The sequence below is a fragment of the Paramormyrops kingsleyae genome, chromosome 7 (assembly GCF_048594095.1).
Source record: "Paramormyrops kingsleyae isolate MSU_618 chromosome 7, PKINGS_0.4, whole genome shotgun sequence".
Lineage (NCBI taxonomy): Eukaryota > Metazoa > Chordata > Actinopteri > Osteoglossiformes > Mormyridae > Paramormyrops > Paramormyrops kingsleyae.
Window position 1 is genome coordinate 20038519 of NC_132803.1, and position 16145 is coordinate 20054663.

Here is a 16145-nt window from a genome sequence, read left to right on the forward strand (position 1 = left end):
CACGTTTTGAATATACAAATTGTAATTAGGCTACAGCCACAGTTTATTTTTAAGTATTGTGTTTCTTGTGTGACTTGTTCCTTCGGTATAATCAGCTATAAATTTAAAGTTTATTGGGTAAGTAACAAAGCTTTTTGCGCAAATACAGGCTCGGAGCCCCATTGCCATGCATGTATGACAGAGCATGTAACATGCATTCCGCTTGAGTTTTCAGGCACCACTGGCTTTAACTTTGACTGAGGTGAAGCCCATCCCCTTACAGTGACGGCTGAATTCATCACTACCCAGCACCAGCCAGCCGAAACATCATTTAGTGACTGCAGTTCCCTTAACATGTGGGGAAACGCGCAGATGCCACGCACAGAGAATGATTTACATTTTGTAAGTTGAATTGATACGGCAGCACGGGCGTCCTCTTCTGTGCATCTTCAGAAAACTGAAATACATCTTTTTTGAGACACTTCTCCCTTCATTTTTGTATTCATTTTCACCTTAAGGAAAGGTAATCATTGTCTTTTCCAAAAACAAGTCGAATACATTTGTGGCTGTGCTTAATAGAGGTAAGTTTTAAAATTAATCTTTTTCAGAACAGATTGATAAAAACATATTCTTTTTAAGTTGGCGGATATCGTGCTTGATGATTAAATAATACACGTTACAGGAAATACAGAAATGCAGACTTATTGTGTGTCATTGTGGGAGAGTCTTAAGAAAATACGACCTGTTACATTTCATTGGAGTTGCTATACGGTTATTTCTGCGTTGTAGCCAAAATCCCCTGATGTTTGCAATCTGCCGTTCTTCCAATTCCGCTTTACTCTGTTAATTATTTTGTTTCCAAACAGTCGTTCGCATATAATATCATTCGTTACCAAAACCCGAGTGGTTTCCTTTTCCAGATTTGTTAATTCGGCTTTTGCTTAGATATGCCACATGCCATATTAGAAGAGATTCTGCTAAAGATAACTGGCTGGTTAGCACAGTTTTCATTCAGCGCTGTATATCGCAGACATGTATTACCTTATGATAACCTATCTACCGGCAAATTAATTCTTTAGATCTCAGCTAAAAATTACACCGATTACATTACAGAAAACAGTTACACATGTTGTGCACTTGTGGCATTGACTCACATTATGGGGTTGGTTGGCACAGCATTAATATTCCATGAATTTTGTAAGAATCTAGCATCATACAAAAATAACGTAACTTTTGCTTTAATCTAGAGTAAAACCGAATATCCAGTGTCAGTGAAATAATGCTTCAGAAACTGTAAAACTACAATATCAAATCAATTTAAACATTGTCTAGAGAACAGTAATAAAACAATAAAATATGGGTCACTTAATATTTCAAACAGGGCATTGTTTCTCCAAATACATTCTTCAATTAAACAACTGTTTTTATTTATCGAACAGAAAATTCTATTAAAATACACAATATTATGTGCCAGCCTACCCTTCTACACTCTTTATGCGCTTCACAATACCAAGGTGGCATGACTTATTGCAGGCTTTCAAATCTTAGCACAGAATACAGCTAATCCACATCTCTATTTGGTGCAATTGATTTGTTTTCAGTATCTCACACAGATACATACAAAATTAGACATTTCCTATTAGGTCATTTTTTAAGGGATCGACACCTTAGCAGTGTGCAGCTTTCCAATCTCTTGACAGGGTGGATGAATGTAGCTAATGTGCTCACATCCTATAATGTTGGATTTGTGCGAAACCTCTCTCTACTCGCTTGGAAATTATTGCTGTGTCAACCAACCCCTACGGCCAACCAGGCCCAGTCTCCCCTACCTGTAGAGGGTAGCAATGTTTGTCATTCCCTGCTCAATCAGTACAAATTATTTTATGAGGTTTAAAAAGCTTTATGATTGATCATCTCCATTATAATTAAGTAATTATATTTTATCTAAGAACTAATATGTTTTAGATTTTGGCATGTACTGTATATACAGTACAGCAGGTTTTGCTTATGAAGGTGTTGCAGAGCAGCATGGCACAGGCAGGAAAAGAATGTCGATCCGCTGGCAGCTTCGAGGACACAAGGGGTTTATTACAGAATAAAACACACTACAAAACTTAAAGGATCACGAAGGATCGGAAAAACGGGAAACAACTGGGAATAAACTAAATCATAGAATAAACACACCTAGAGGACGAAGAAAACACAGGGAACAAGATTAGGCAAAATAGCAAATTAATAAACCGTAATAAACACTTCTGAACTCTAACATACAACTGCACACCATAACCCGAACACACAGAGTAACATCTAACAATGACCAACTGCGGAAATAAACAAAGGCAAGCAGGGGCAGATAACCATATACAAGACAAATTAAACACAGGGATAAGCAATATCAAACTAAGGATAAAACAATAATAAATAAACAAAGGGGGAGTGGGGAACAGTGGACAACCGCTTAGCTTATTCAGCTACATGGCAGCTTGGGGGAGCAAACATACATACTAAGGACTAAGGGCTAAACGACAGAAGGGAACAGGACAGCCAGCAATGGAGACGAGACACATAAAACAGAGACAGACAGGAACCGACCCTGACATCCAGATTTTTAGCACTCATCTTTTCTATAGAATACGTATTTCTGTGCACGTTTGGGTGTCCTGTTTTTTGTAAAACATTGTTTTTAATTTTAAATGTTCAGCAAACATAACCATAGTTAAGATACAGAACGATTTAACAAGAAAGGGAGAAAATATAGGCACACAAACAGATAAACACAATTCTAATGCAAAGACAAAGTAAGATTGCAGCTTCATAGCTACAGGCTAACTCAGGTTATCTCATTTTCCAACACGTCTTTAATGTCTCTATGTGAAATACAAGATGGGACCCCATATTTCTTGGAATTTAGAGTGTGATTCCTTTAGTTATGCATATGATTTGTTGATCCATTGATAAGTATAGTGACATATTCTTCAACCACTGATGATTTCTCTGTTGATCTCTGTTGATGATTTCTCTGTTCCTTTCCAGAACAAAGCTAAAAGACGTTTAGCGTCAACAATACATACATTAATTAACGTGTGTTATTTCTGGTAATAATGTTATTCATAAATATACCCAAAACAATGATTTTAGGATTCAAAGGTAGGTTTATGGAATCCATTTGGAATTTTATTTGAGAGAAGTCCTTCCAGAATTCACTTTTGAGCAGTCACATACAGTACAAAAGTGTACCTTTTGAGACTTACCATTTACTACATGTATCAGAGATATTTTCATTTGATATATTTAATCTAACTGGAGTAATGTACCAAGGGAGTAAGTAATTTTGTAAAAGTATGTTGTGTGTTTAGGGGGACGGGGTTCGGGGCTGATTTGGTTCCTACCAGTGTTGAAACCAAACCTATAGCCTTGTAATAAGCATTCTCATGATCTAATTATATTGTAATAACTTCAGTTGGCTGTTAAGTTTGTTTATGGGAATGTATACATGCCTTGCCATACCTCAGATGGGATATCAGTTTGAAGGTACTTTGTCTATGAGCTAAGTTTATATTCTGAGGATTCTCTAGAACTAGATAGTAAGAATGCTGAGAAAAATGTCAGAACTCTGAGAAAAATGTCAGAATTCTTTTTGTCAGAGTTCTGACATTTTTCTCAGAGTTCTGACTTTTTTCTCAGAATTCTCTGAAATGTATTTTACGTGGCCCTAATCCTCTTCCGTACAGGAGGGATGTAGCCTAACTTCTGAGCTGTAAGTATTTTACAATGTATAGATTTTTTTTGGAATGTTATACTTTGTTGATTTTTAACTCTGTGAAGGACATCAATATGTTATCTTTATATACATTGTGATTTTTTTTGTAATCCTTTTTAATGCATGTTTTGAATTCCATTTCTAAATGGTTTGAATTTTAATTTCCCTAAATTGGAGTGAAGGTAATTTATTTGACTGATCTACATATTTATGAACTTCATACCAAACATCAATGATGTTCACCAAGCATGGGTGATCAGAAATGGTGTTTTTGCTTTTTATCACAGTACTATTTCTATGGAGTATAGCTATAGGTTGAAGGGTAGTCTGGATTTGACAAAAAAATATTCTATTTTCAGCTATGCCAGGAAAGGCGTAGAAGAGAAGTAATTGTTCGTAATTCAGGTGCCCGGTACGTAGTAAAGGTGTTAGTCAACAGTATGCTTTGATGCATTCCGGTGTTCTTCTGAATATACAGTATGCCGTATGTGTTGCTGATGTAGGCCTACCGTAATTTTTGGTAAATGTACCGAACAAATGCAGCAAATGTGGAACCTTTTTGTGTTTGTTGTTTTTCCCCCAAGCAACATTCAGAAAGGGGTGGATGAAGCCGCACCATTACACATGCGTGTTTACATCCTAATGTGAATCGGGAAATTGTTAATATAAATACATGTACAGCATGGGTATTTTTTTTAATGCTGTACCATAACGAATATTTATTATGTTATATTTTGTATTTTTTAGACAATATTTGGAAGCTGCTAATGTGAATACAGTACAGATCAGGTGCAGTTAATTTTCCAAATGTGCACTTTAATGGATATTTATTAAATTTTTATTTACATGAGAGAATATTTATTTTGATTTACTTTTAAGTACATTTTAGTTTTTTATTAGTAGGTTACAGCAGTATTGACAGAGACGTTGTATTTAAAAAAAGAAGCAATTTATGTTTTGTTTCTTTTACCTCTGCTGTACGAAAAACATACCGAAACGTGACTTCAAAACTGAGGTACGTACTGAACCGTAATTTTTGTGTACTGTTACAGACCCTTAGACAGCCAGCAGTAATAATGGAAGTAGGGGTGATCAAAATAAGGTAGCAGTATCGCAGTGGTATCACTCACTGGTTTACTCATGAATTGCTCTGTGGTCCGGATCCCTTTTTCCCTTGGGAGATTTAGCTACATCCCAAGCTAAAATAAGTAGGTTTTTACTACATACTTAAACCTGAATTATATCAAAAAACAGGATCTCTCGGTATAACAGGTGTGTTCTCTTTTCTGTGTGTATCGTTTCATGCAAGTTATACCAGGAAACTTTTCAAGGGGGAGTATGGGGATGCAGATCTCTAACAAATATTCATCTAAGTTACTTCTAGGTTTTAATGCCGAGGAAAGGTATTTTAAATAGCAGTATTTTATATGTTTGCATGTCTTCTTCATATTATGCAAGTGTCCTCAGGGGACTCCGATTTCCTGTCACAGTCCAAAGGCATGCAGTTAGGAGAACTGGCCTCACTGAGTATCCACAGTGTGTTAGCCCTGAGATGGACTGGCATCACACGAAGAGTAGGCCAGTACCCCTGCTTTGTTCTCTGTGCTATCTGGGATAGAGAAAGCACCTCTGGGACCTTGCTGTGGTTAGGAAATCACTGGCTGCATGGATAGAGTATATTGCACTAAATCTACCAGTTGATGACTCCATAGAGTAGGGGCATCTTCACATTTTGTCATGGTCCATTTAAACATGCAAATACATAGACAGTAAAAAAACATAGATGTGATATGTTTATGTAAGACAAAGTAAGGTAAGACATACTGGACGCTGTCTTTCTAACGATGGGATTTGTGGTTCTAATCATACGAGGATCACAATTCCACATCTGCTACCTCAACACTGGAAATAAACCCTCTGTGTTCAAATTCCATTGTCTCACAGAATATCCCAAAAACTGGCAGTTAATTCAGCACATTTGGAGTGTTTTCTGAATGGGGAGTGTGGGTCAAACTTTTGATTGAGCTGACCGATTCCATCAAGTAGCGTGCATTTTCTATCATTGTAGGCATTTTAGAGGAAGGCAATAAAAACAATATCTTAGTACAGCTTGTTTTAAACCAGTGTTATCCTTGTTGAACAGATTACAGATGGACTGATTATATTCAGCATATAGGTAGCAATGGTATTGCTAATGTATAAACCAATTAGCCATGAAAACCACCTGCCTACCATTGTGCAGGCCCCCATTGTGCCACCAAAACAGCTATCAAGACATGAATTCCACAAGACCTCTGAAGGTGTCCTGTGGTGTCTGGCACCAAGACTTTAGCAGGAGATCCTTTTAGTCCTGTAAGTTGAGAGGTGGGGCCTCCGTGGTAACTGGACTTTGTCCAGCACATTCTTGCAGTTTTGCAGGGTGCATCATCCAGCTGACTTGGGGAATACCACTGCATTTAGGTAGTGTGTTTGGTCTGCAGTAATGTTTAGGTAGGTGGTATGTGTCAAAGTAATGAATACCAGGACCTAAGGTTTCCCAGCAGAACATTGTCCAGAGCATCACACAGCCTGCCCCGGCTTGCCTTCTTCCCGTAGTGCATCCTGGTGCCATCTCTTCCCCAGGTGAATGACGACACACATTCGCAGCCATCCACATGATGTAACAGAAAATGTGACTCATCAGTCCAGACCACCTTCTTCCTTTGCTCCATGGTTTAGTTCAGATGTTCATGTGCTCATTGTAGGCGCGTTTGGGGGGTCAGTATGTGCACTCTGACCAGTTTGCGGCAACACAGCCCCTTACACAGCAAGCAGCAATGTAGTGTGTATTCTGACACACTTCAGCATTAACTTTTTCAGGAATTTGTGCTACATGAACTCTCCTATGGGATGACACCAGACAGGCTAGCCTTTACTCCCCATACTATCAATGAGCCTTGGGCACCCATGACCCCAATTCTAGTTTATTGGTTAACCTTCTTTGGACCACTTTTGGTAGGTACTAACCACTGCATACCAGGAACACCCCACAATACTTACCATTTTGGAGATGCTCTGCCCCAGTCGTCTAGCCATCACAATTTGGCCCTTGTCAAAGTCGCTCAGATCCTTACGCTTGTCCATTTCTCTTGCTCATCAATATCAAGAACTGACTCTTCTCTTGCCTAATATATATCAGCACCCTTATCAGGTGCCATTGTAAAGAGATAATCAATGTTATTCACTTCACCTCTCAGTGGTTTTAATATTATAGCTGATCGGTGCAAATGTAGACATTTTACATATATTTTTACAGTATGAATATATAGAAATTGAACAGCTTCCAGTTGAGTACTCTGATGGGTTAAGTGAATAGATGCTTTGTTTGCATTATTAGTAACTGAATAGTTTTGTGAACTATCACTGAATCACAAGAAGCTATCTGTATATTTGTTTTATTGCAAAATTACAATGATGGATACAGATGACTCTAGCTATAGGCAGAACTGACAGTTGCCTAGGGCCCTCAAATTACCTTGAGTTGTGGAGGATGTGGAATAATCATCAATTTTCTTGGTAGTGGGGGCCTCCCAAGCAAAGCTTCGCCTAGGCCTAGAGGTAGTCCTGGATGGATATAAAGTTCTTCTTATACATTGCACTTGGTCTGTAAATATACTGCAATAGCACAACCCAGCCTGTTAGAGGGCTGACTTTAACTAATCAGGTGTGCATTTCATTTTATCCACCTTGGTATTGTTTGCTTAACGCCAGTACAATGCTTATAGATAGGGTTGATAGCTCATACCAATAGGCTGTTGGGTCAGTGCTCTTAGCTGAGGCCAGTGTGAGTTACACTTACTTTTAGTTGCTTTCCAAGACTATTTTGTTTCCTCTAGCAGGATACGGGCCGTAAGGCAGGCGCTCAGCACCTATGGCTGTTAGCTGTAAGCGAATACAGTTTCAGTTTCCAGATGCTTGTGACTTGATCTTGCTTGAAAAGCTGGCTTCTTTCAATGGTCTTCTGTTTTACCACCATTGTTACATACTGTCAACTGTTTTTCCCATTCCAGAGCTACTGGCATCCACTTCTAATTTCAATGGTTTTTCAAACCAAGGAGCAGCTAACACCGGTGAACTGCTGAGCAACGCTTTAACAGAGGCAAAAGCAGATTAGCAAGAGGGAGACCACACAAATGGGGTATTTTACCCAAGCAAACAGGTGAGGGGCAGAACAACATCAGGAAAGTTCTTGTGAAAGCTTTGATAGTACCCCGCCATTCCCCAAAAACTCCTGAGCTTACTTTTTGTCTTGGGCACAGGAAAAGACTCAATAGCCTGCGCTTTGCCATTTAGGGGTCTGACCGTTCCCTGACTTACTAATTTTCCAAGGTGCATAATAGTACCCTGATCAAATTCACCAAATTTCTCCAGGTTAAGCACCAGGGAAGCCTGTTGTGGGCATAGGAACACCTATCCTAATGTCTCCATGTGCTCTTCTCATGTACTGGAGTAAAGCACCACATCGTCGATGTACATTTCACAGTTCTGCACACCCCCTAATACCTCGTGCATTGAGTGCTGGAAGGTAGCTGGTGCGTCACGCAGCCAAAAGGGCATCACGGTGTACTGGAAGAAGGTGTCGGGTGTGACAAAGGCGGATGCTTCGGACGCACAGGGCATCTGGCCGGTTAAAAGTGCTTTGTGACAATGACTGTTGTGAACAGCGCTATATAAATAAAATTGAATTGGATTGAATCAGGGGTACTTGCCAGTAACCTTTCAAAAGGTCCAGTTTAGTGACAAATGCAGCAGATTCGATGCGATCAACACAGTCCTCAGTCCTAGGGAGAAGAAAAGCGTGCAGAATCGATTAGTGCCATCTGGCTTTGGTACAAGCAAACGCGGTGAACTCCACAGGCTACACCTCGGAACAGCCAGCATGTGCTTGGGTAAATATGCGGTTTCCTTTTAAAATAATGTGCATTTGCGTGGACTCACCTGATAGGGATGTTGCTTAATGGGGGCTGAGGTGGGAGAAACTGTCGAAGGATTAGCGACAGACTGATCCATATCGGGCTTCAACATATTTATACTGTATGATACATGCCAGTCTTCCTTCTGTGATTTGGGGTCTGTACTACATAATCCATGGGGCTCAGTTTCTCTTGCACGACATACAGTCCAGAGAATCCGGACAAATGGAGAATAACGAATACCCAATCACCGGTCTGAAAAGCCTGTTCTTTTGTCTTCTTATCAAAGTCTTTCTTCATCACGACTTGGGAGGTACTTAACGAGCATTTAGCGAGTTCACAGGTGCTGTTAGCCACTCTCAGAGTGAGCCCACATAGCTTCGTTTCTCTGTAGACTGAGGAGGCATGGTCGGAGACAACCATTGCTCTTGTAATATTTTTAAGGGTCCTCACAGAGAGTGTCCAATAAAACTCCACTGGACTGAAACCTGTGAACTCTTGTAAAACATCTCTAATTGCAAAGGGAGGGAGGGAGGGAGACGCCCCACTCTTTCCCAGGTTTGAAGCAGAAGGTGGGCACCATATTTTTAAAAGATTGATGAAATGACTCCAGGGCTCCTTGACTCTGATAAGCGCTGGACACAGTTTGCTGAATGTTCAGCTCACAGATGACATGGGCAAACAATTTTGAAGTGAAGTTCGCACCCTGGTCTGACTGCACATACTTGGGTAGCCCGAAAGTAGTAAAAAAAAAACTAATAAGGGCTTTTATTATTATTGTTGTCCTCAAGCTACGGATATGAATAGCCTCGGGGAAGCAAGAAGCGGCACACATGAGCATAAATAGATAAGAATTCCCCAAGTGAGTTTTTGGTAGGAGCTCCACACAATCGATTATCACATGTTCAAATGGTTCCCCGGTTATGGGAATGGGACATAACGGGACAGGCACAACTACTAGTTGACACGTATGACACACCTTACAGTACTGCTTAACTTCCAAACTTACCCCAGGCCAAAAGAAATGTTTTACCACTGTTGCCTCATAAATCTAGTGTTGGGACCAGAATTCCACCTCTGGTCTTTGTGTGTGGATTTTGCATGTTCTCACTGCATTGTCTGGGTTTCCTCCTGATGTTCTGAGGCATACAGTTACTCTGATGTCTCTGAATTATCCTGTGTGTGTCTCGTAATGGACTGGCATCCCTATCAGGGTGTACCCCAGCCTTATGCCCTGTGATGGACTGACATCCCTATCAGGGTGTACCCCAGCCTTATGCCCTGTGATGGACTGGCATCCCTATCAGGGTGTACCCCAGCCTTATGCCCTGTGATGGACTGGCATCCCTATCAGGGTGTACCCCAGCCTTATGCCCTGTGATGGACTGGCATCCCTATCAGAGTGTACCCCAGCCTTATGCCCTGTGATGGACTGGCATCCCTATCAGGGTGTACCCCAGCCTTATGCCCTGTGATGGACTGGCATCCCTATCAGGGTGTACCCCAGCCTTATGCCCTGTGATGGACTGGCATCCCTATCAGAGTGTACCCCAGCCTTATGCCCTGTGATGGGCTGGCATCCCTATCAGAGTGTACCCCAGCCTTATGCCCTGTGATGGACTGGCATCCCTATCAGAGTGTACCCCAGCCTTATGCCCTCTCCTATACAGTATCCTGCACCATCTGTGACTCTCTCCAGTATGCAGAAGACAATAATAACTGTCAATTCTAATCGAACACAATGTTATTTTTGTGCTTCTGTTTTTTAGATTCATCATGAACCAAAGATTGGATCCAAACATTACACTGGGGGAAAGTCAATATTGGTATTTTCCCAATAGCTCTCAGGAATATAGCTACCCTCAGCAGAACATCACATATGTGGTATATTACCTCCATGAGCCGCCTGTGGTGGCTGTCTTCATCATCTCCTACCTGCTCATCTTCCTGGTCTGCATGGTTGGCAACGGGGTGGTATGTTACATCGTCTTAAGGAGCAGAAATATGCGCACAGTCACCAACGTTTTCATCCTGAATCTGGCCATCAGCGATCTCCTTGTGGGAATCTTTTGCATGCCAACAACACTTGTGGATAATATCATCACGGGTGAGTACCATGGTCCATACACAGCACGGCACAGGATAGGGAGAGAAATTGTGCACAGATGAGTATCTGGGTAGCTAATTAACTTTGACAATGGCACCATAAGCAGTTGGGATCTCTGTACTTTTAACCTTTACCATTTAAATAGTATGTCTGCTTTCAGATTTGAAAATTGTGAATTTGGGATAAAAGAAGCTAAAATGGGATTTTAAAAATGATTAATGAACAAAATTTATGACTGAGTGGTTAAAGTTGTTTGACATGACCTGAATTACTCCATAAAATATTAAAATAATTTAAATTAATATCTGATATTGATCTTGCATATTATGTCACTCATTGCAAGATCCTGATCTCTAGATAATATGCTAATCTAAGTCCCAGAAACCCTGCTCCAGTTATACAGTTGGAAGATGGATGAATAGATATAATCTATATGGGTTGTCTTGCCTGAAAGACAAGGCAATTACCATAAAACAAACAGAAGTTTTAAGGTACACGAGACCCTGTAGCTGATGCCCTAAGGATACTACCTTCATATTTGAGAGTTTAATAACACTCTTCACTGAGAATGTTAAATATATACTGAATACATCCACAGGCATATGATTATAGTGATTTTGTAATATTTTAGCATAGCTGAATAGTGAGAGGCCTGGCGGGCAGCATTGTTACATCACACCCTTCAGGGCTTTCTCCCTGTGTTAGGCCGGTTTCCTCTAGGTGTTCTGCTGCTCTGCTTTCCCGCTGTAGTCCAAAGACATGTATTTAGGCTCTAAATTACTCATATTGCATGTACAGTATGTGCCCTGTGATGAACTGGCATTCCATCCAGGGTGTATCCAAGCCTGGTGCCTTATGCTGGCTCGGATACGGTCGGATGGATGCATGAATGCAAGCACAGACTGGCCATCAGAAGTTCAGGAAATTTCCCTGGAGGTCGGACCACCAAGGCCCTCATTTCCTGCACAACAATATTTTTTTTAAATATTGCGATTATACTGATAGTGTTTATTAGTAATATTGATAATAATAATAATAAGAGAAGAAGAAGAATATTATGATCCCCATTTTCTGCTGAAATATAATTAAGACAGTCTGCTATCTCTTTGACAGGCTGGCCATTTGGAAGTCTGGTGTGCAAAATGAGTGGAATGGTCCAAGGAATATCGGTGTCAGCTTCAGTGTTTACACTGGTCGCCATTGCGGTTGACAGGTCAAATCATTTTATATGAATAAACGTAAAACAATGTTTTTGTGTCATTTTTTAATAAAGTGCCCACATTCTAAGTACCATATTTGGCACTTCTAATTTCTTAGAAAATTAATAGAAACTGTTAAAGAAATGCATATATAAAAACGTTGAACCTTATGCAGTAGAACATATTTTAACTTAAGGTAAAAGGAAGTGTTATATCAAATTATTTTGTATTGCTTTGGTCATACAGTGAAATGTACTTTTCCCCATTTTAGGTTCCGATGCATTGTTTACCCTTTCAAGCAAAAACTGACAATATCAACATCAACACTAATAATTGTGATTATATGGCTTCTTGCTCTTTCCATTATGTGCCCATCTGGTGTCATGCTGCAAGTCACCAAGGAACAGAATGTGCGTGTTCTTCTAGGCAATGGCAACGAGACAAGCCCTTTCTATTGGTGCAGGGAAAACTGGCCCAATCAGGGAAGAAAGATTTACACCACTGTCCTCTTTACCAGCATTTACCTGGCACCGTTGATTCTGATCGTGATTATGTATGCTTGGATTGGTGTTACCTTGTTTAAAACGGGCATGCCTGCAGAAGGAAGTTGTGGTCATGAAAACCGACAGATAGTCTCAAAGAAGAAGAGAAGAGTCATCAAGATGTTGCTCACTGTAGCCTTGCTTTTCATCGTGGCCTGGCTTCCCCTCTGGACTGTAATGATGCTGAGTGATTATGCCAGCCTGACCGAGTACCAGTACAGAGTGATAAACATCTACATCTATCCATTTGCACACTGGCTCGCTTTCTTCAACAGCAGCATCAACCCCGTCATCTATGGCTTCTTCAATGAGAATTTCCGAAGGGGATTCCAGGCCGCTTTCAAGTTACAGCTGTGCTCGGCAAGCGTGGGCCGCAAACAGACCTACTCGCACAGGGTCCACACAAATTCCGTTCTTCCCGCCAACCTGCATGTGTCCAAAGGGCTCGCTCCTCTCAGCGTGAACTGCGAAGAGAACAACCGCTCCACAGTAAGCTCCAACCTGAACGACCAAGACCTTATAATGGAGGACCTTGAAAAGGTATATTGCCTCACGGTGTGTGGTACTTCACACATATTTAAAGTAATGATTTTTCATATTCAATTGTCTTATTAAAAAGCATTTCATCTAAAGGTGGTTTTATTATTTAAAAATATTATTATTACCAACTACCACGTTTTCTTTGCATATGTACAGTTATGACAAGTTACCCTCTTCTCAGGCTACGAGTTGAAATTATGCCACTAGCATGCAAATAAAAAAGTAAAACAACTGCAAGTTTAAAAAATGACTAATTAATCTGACCCAGGCAATGTTGCTTTTGATTTGAGTGATGATAAAACTTAAGTTCCCTATACTATGTATGTATATATAGCAATTTTCAAGACACCAAAAGCACCAAACCAGCCCACACCTGGATGATGTGACAGCAGCCATTCACCACACAGTAGCTAATGTGGTGAAGGGACAGGGAGAGGATTTACTAATTAGTTATAGGGGATGATTACTGTAGGAGGCCAGAGTGTCACCAATGCCCAGGGATCTTTTATTGGAAGGACAGTGCCATTGCTACAGTACAGTGTCCCATCACTGCATTGGGATCCACACTGACTACAGGATGGGCTAACCTGTTGTTTACTCCAATGCCTCTTTCAGCAGCAACCCAGCTTTCTTCATTAGCCTCCCATCCAAATACTAGCCAGGCCCAAACCTGCTTAGTTTTAGATTGAGTACCTAATCCTAACTGCAGGTGGTACGGCTACATTGTACTATGGCTACATTGTACTATGGCTACATTGTACTATGGCTACATTGTACTATGGCTACATTGAACTATGGCTACATTGTACTATGGCTACATTGTACTATGGCTACATTGTACTATGGCGTTTAATTTTACCAGCAGCCTGAATTGTCTCAAGCACTCCCAGCAATAACTGTCCCTGCAATGACATCGAAGCTTGTGTTTAAAAATGTTTTTATATGATTCATATAACCTCGTCATTCCATCCCAGAGGACTTCAGAGGTTCTTAATGAGATATACTGAACTGACTGCACTGATTTTGTTCCCTTCCATGTTCAGATATATACCCCCAGGCAGCCTGACAGTCATACCCAACAGTGATGAGGTCCATCTAATGGATTCTTTCAGGTACAGTACTTGTCATCATCCCACACCGGGGTGGCGTTTCTTGAGTTTTTGGTGGCCGTATCTTCAACATGGAGAAGTTAGCTGGCAATTTTTTTTCCATTTATAACACAGATGGTAAAATGTAGGGATTCATATGTGTGTTTCATCCATTTATTGATTGCTTGCTGTTTTTATTTTATTTTATTTTATTTTATTTTAACCAAAATAGAATTAGCTAGGAAGAATTGTGCTCTTTTAAGAGCACAGGTTGGGACAGGAGGGCTATCTGATATGCTGATTCATTAACTCAAAATTAGTCTTCCGTTTGCAGCTGGCAAGTCATTTCAAGTTTGTATCTTTTTCATGTTTCAGGTAGACAGAAGCATGATACCAGTTCACCCTAATGACTGAATAGTAGGAAACAGGTATAGGACTTTTTATGCTTGACTAACCCCAATTAAAATTAATTTGGGGTGGAAAATGTACTTATTATAAATATGGGAAGTATTGTTTACACTTTCATTAATGAATCTGAAGAAATTTGGGAAAAATATTACAATATTTATTTCAGTGACATATAATTATGTTATTTAAAAGAAATATTAAGAAAACATTAGTTTGAAGTGCTCACTATTTTGCTACTAATTATATGAAGCATGTTGTTACTTTCGCTTTTCAGCTATTCATATGCATGCTTCACTCCACTGGGTAACCAAAAAGTGAATACAGTTCGAGGGGCTCGTACCCTGACCATGGAATGGAAATGTACAGCCCTCTTGTTCAGGTCATGCAGTGTTTTGATGTTTGGCCTGTTGGCCCCGATGACTCATATTTAAAGAACGGTGCTTAAACTCATTACTCTTACTGTTGATGGTAATAGAGTGAGATGTGTGAGGCGTGGAACAATTTGATCAGTCTCTTGATGGGGTTTATTTTACTGTCGGCCTTGATTTTGTTTGTGAGGCTATTGTAGTTTCAGAAGCACTGTCAAATGAATGTACTGGCTGAAGCAGGGGTCTGTGTTCCACTCGTGCTCGTCAAACTGTGTTCTGGATTACGTTCAGACTGAGCTCTTAATTAATTTGCTTTGATTGACCTGACGGTCGAATGAATCACATGATTAATTACCCGGGGCTAGGGTACAATGCCAAATATTTAAAGCAGCAGTGGATTAAAATGAACAAAGATCTGCAATGACAGTATTTTTTCTCAAATTGGTCTTCTTTTTTGCTGTTTTTTCAATCCACTGCACAATTATTTTCACATCCTGAGAGAGGGGCAATGCACGCTATGCTTATTTTTTTCAAGTGTTATTTTTATTTTTTGCCTGATTCTGATTTTTTGAGCAACTTGTCATTTTACATACGTGAAGCAGACTTCACTCGGTTGGCTTGCAGACAAATAAACTGGATGGATGGATGGATGTGGACATCTATGTTTTTTGTTTCAGTGTTCCTGAAAGGGAGGACCGGCTTTTTCCCTTACCATTTTGTTAATCTTCAACTGATATACCAGGCACATTAAACGACCTGTTACGTAAAAGTTACACTCTGTCTTTCTTCTATAAATTCTTATTTGTTTTAATTCTTCCATTAAAACCAAAAGAAACAAATTGTGTTTTTTAAACCCCTAATCATCTGCTTGTCATTCCTCTGTGGGAATCTATTAAGTGGCATAAGCTTTCAACCAGTAATCATTTATATCTGGAGTAAATGCATTTGATTAGTATTTGTCCAAACCATCAGTAAGAGTGGGGGCGGTGACTGAGCCGCTGTTCGCATAAACAGAGTACAATAAAGGAGATGTACTTAATATGTCTTAGCCTGCACATAACATGCAACTAGATGTTACATTTAACGGCACTTTAACGTGATATATTAACCATAAAAGTGTATTTTGTATGAAAACATTAGGGCAACCATATATGATGCAAGACAGGAATAAAAGTTGAACATTGATCAAGTTTGAAACCTGC

At 40.0% G+C, this 16145-nt stretch overlaps 1 protein-coding gene across 6 annotated transcripts; it reads left to right on the top strand.

Moving 5' to 3' along the window:
• The first annotated feature begins 328 nt into the window (after window positions 1–328).
• Window positions 329–14926, top strand: npffr2a (neuropeptide FF receptor 2a). Of its 6 annotated transcripts, none has more exons than XM_023791722.2 (7): window positions 329–560; window positions 10461–10517; window positions 10686–10798; window positions 11912–12011; window positions 12269–13079; window positions 14123–14191; window positions 14543–14675. In XM_023791722.2, exons 2-6 carry the CDS (start codon window positions 10468–10470, stop codon window positions 14162–14164), a joined length of 1116 nt encoding a protein of 371 aa, XP_023647490.1. In that variant the 5' UTR covers window positions 329–560; window positions 10461–10467; the 3' UTR covers window positions 14165–14191; window positions 14543–14675. The 6 variants fall into 6 exon arrangements, 4 of the variants coding, with proteins under 4 accessions (XP_023647490.1, XP_023647489.1, XP_023647488.1 ...); XR_011992242.1 differs by lacking the exon at window positions 329–560 and adding exons at window positions 7804–7937; window positions 14850–14926 and having other exon boundaries at window positions 10461–10798; window positions 14547–14595; XR_002835757.1 differs by lacking the exon at window positions 329–560 and adding exons at window positions 7804–7937; window positions 14850–14868 and having other exon boundaries at window positions 10461–10798; window positions 14543–14595.
• The last annotated feature ends 1219 nt before the right edge of the window (window positions 14927–16145 follow it).

What these genes read in the sequence shown, in the direction of transcription:
- npffr2a (XM_023791720.1), top strand. Translation starts at nt 7,912, where the DNA reads ATGGGGTATTTTACCCAAGCAAACAG. An exon ending in TGTGGATAATATCATCACGG is followed by an intron (nt 10,799 to 11,911) that starts GTGAGTACCATG and finishes TCTCTTTGACAG; the next exon opens with GCTGGCCATTTGGAAGTCTG. An exon ending in GTCGCCATTGCGGTTGACAG is followed by an intron (nt 12,012 to 12,268) that starts GTCAAATCATTT and finishes TCCCCATTTTAG; the next exon opens with GTTCCGATGCATTGTTTACC.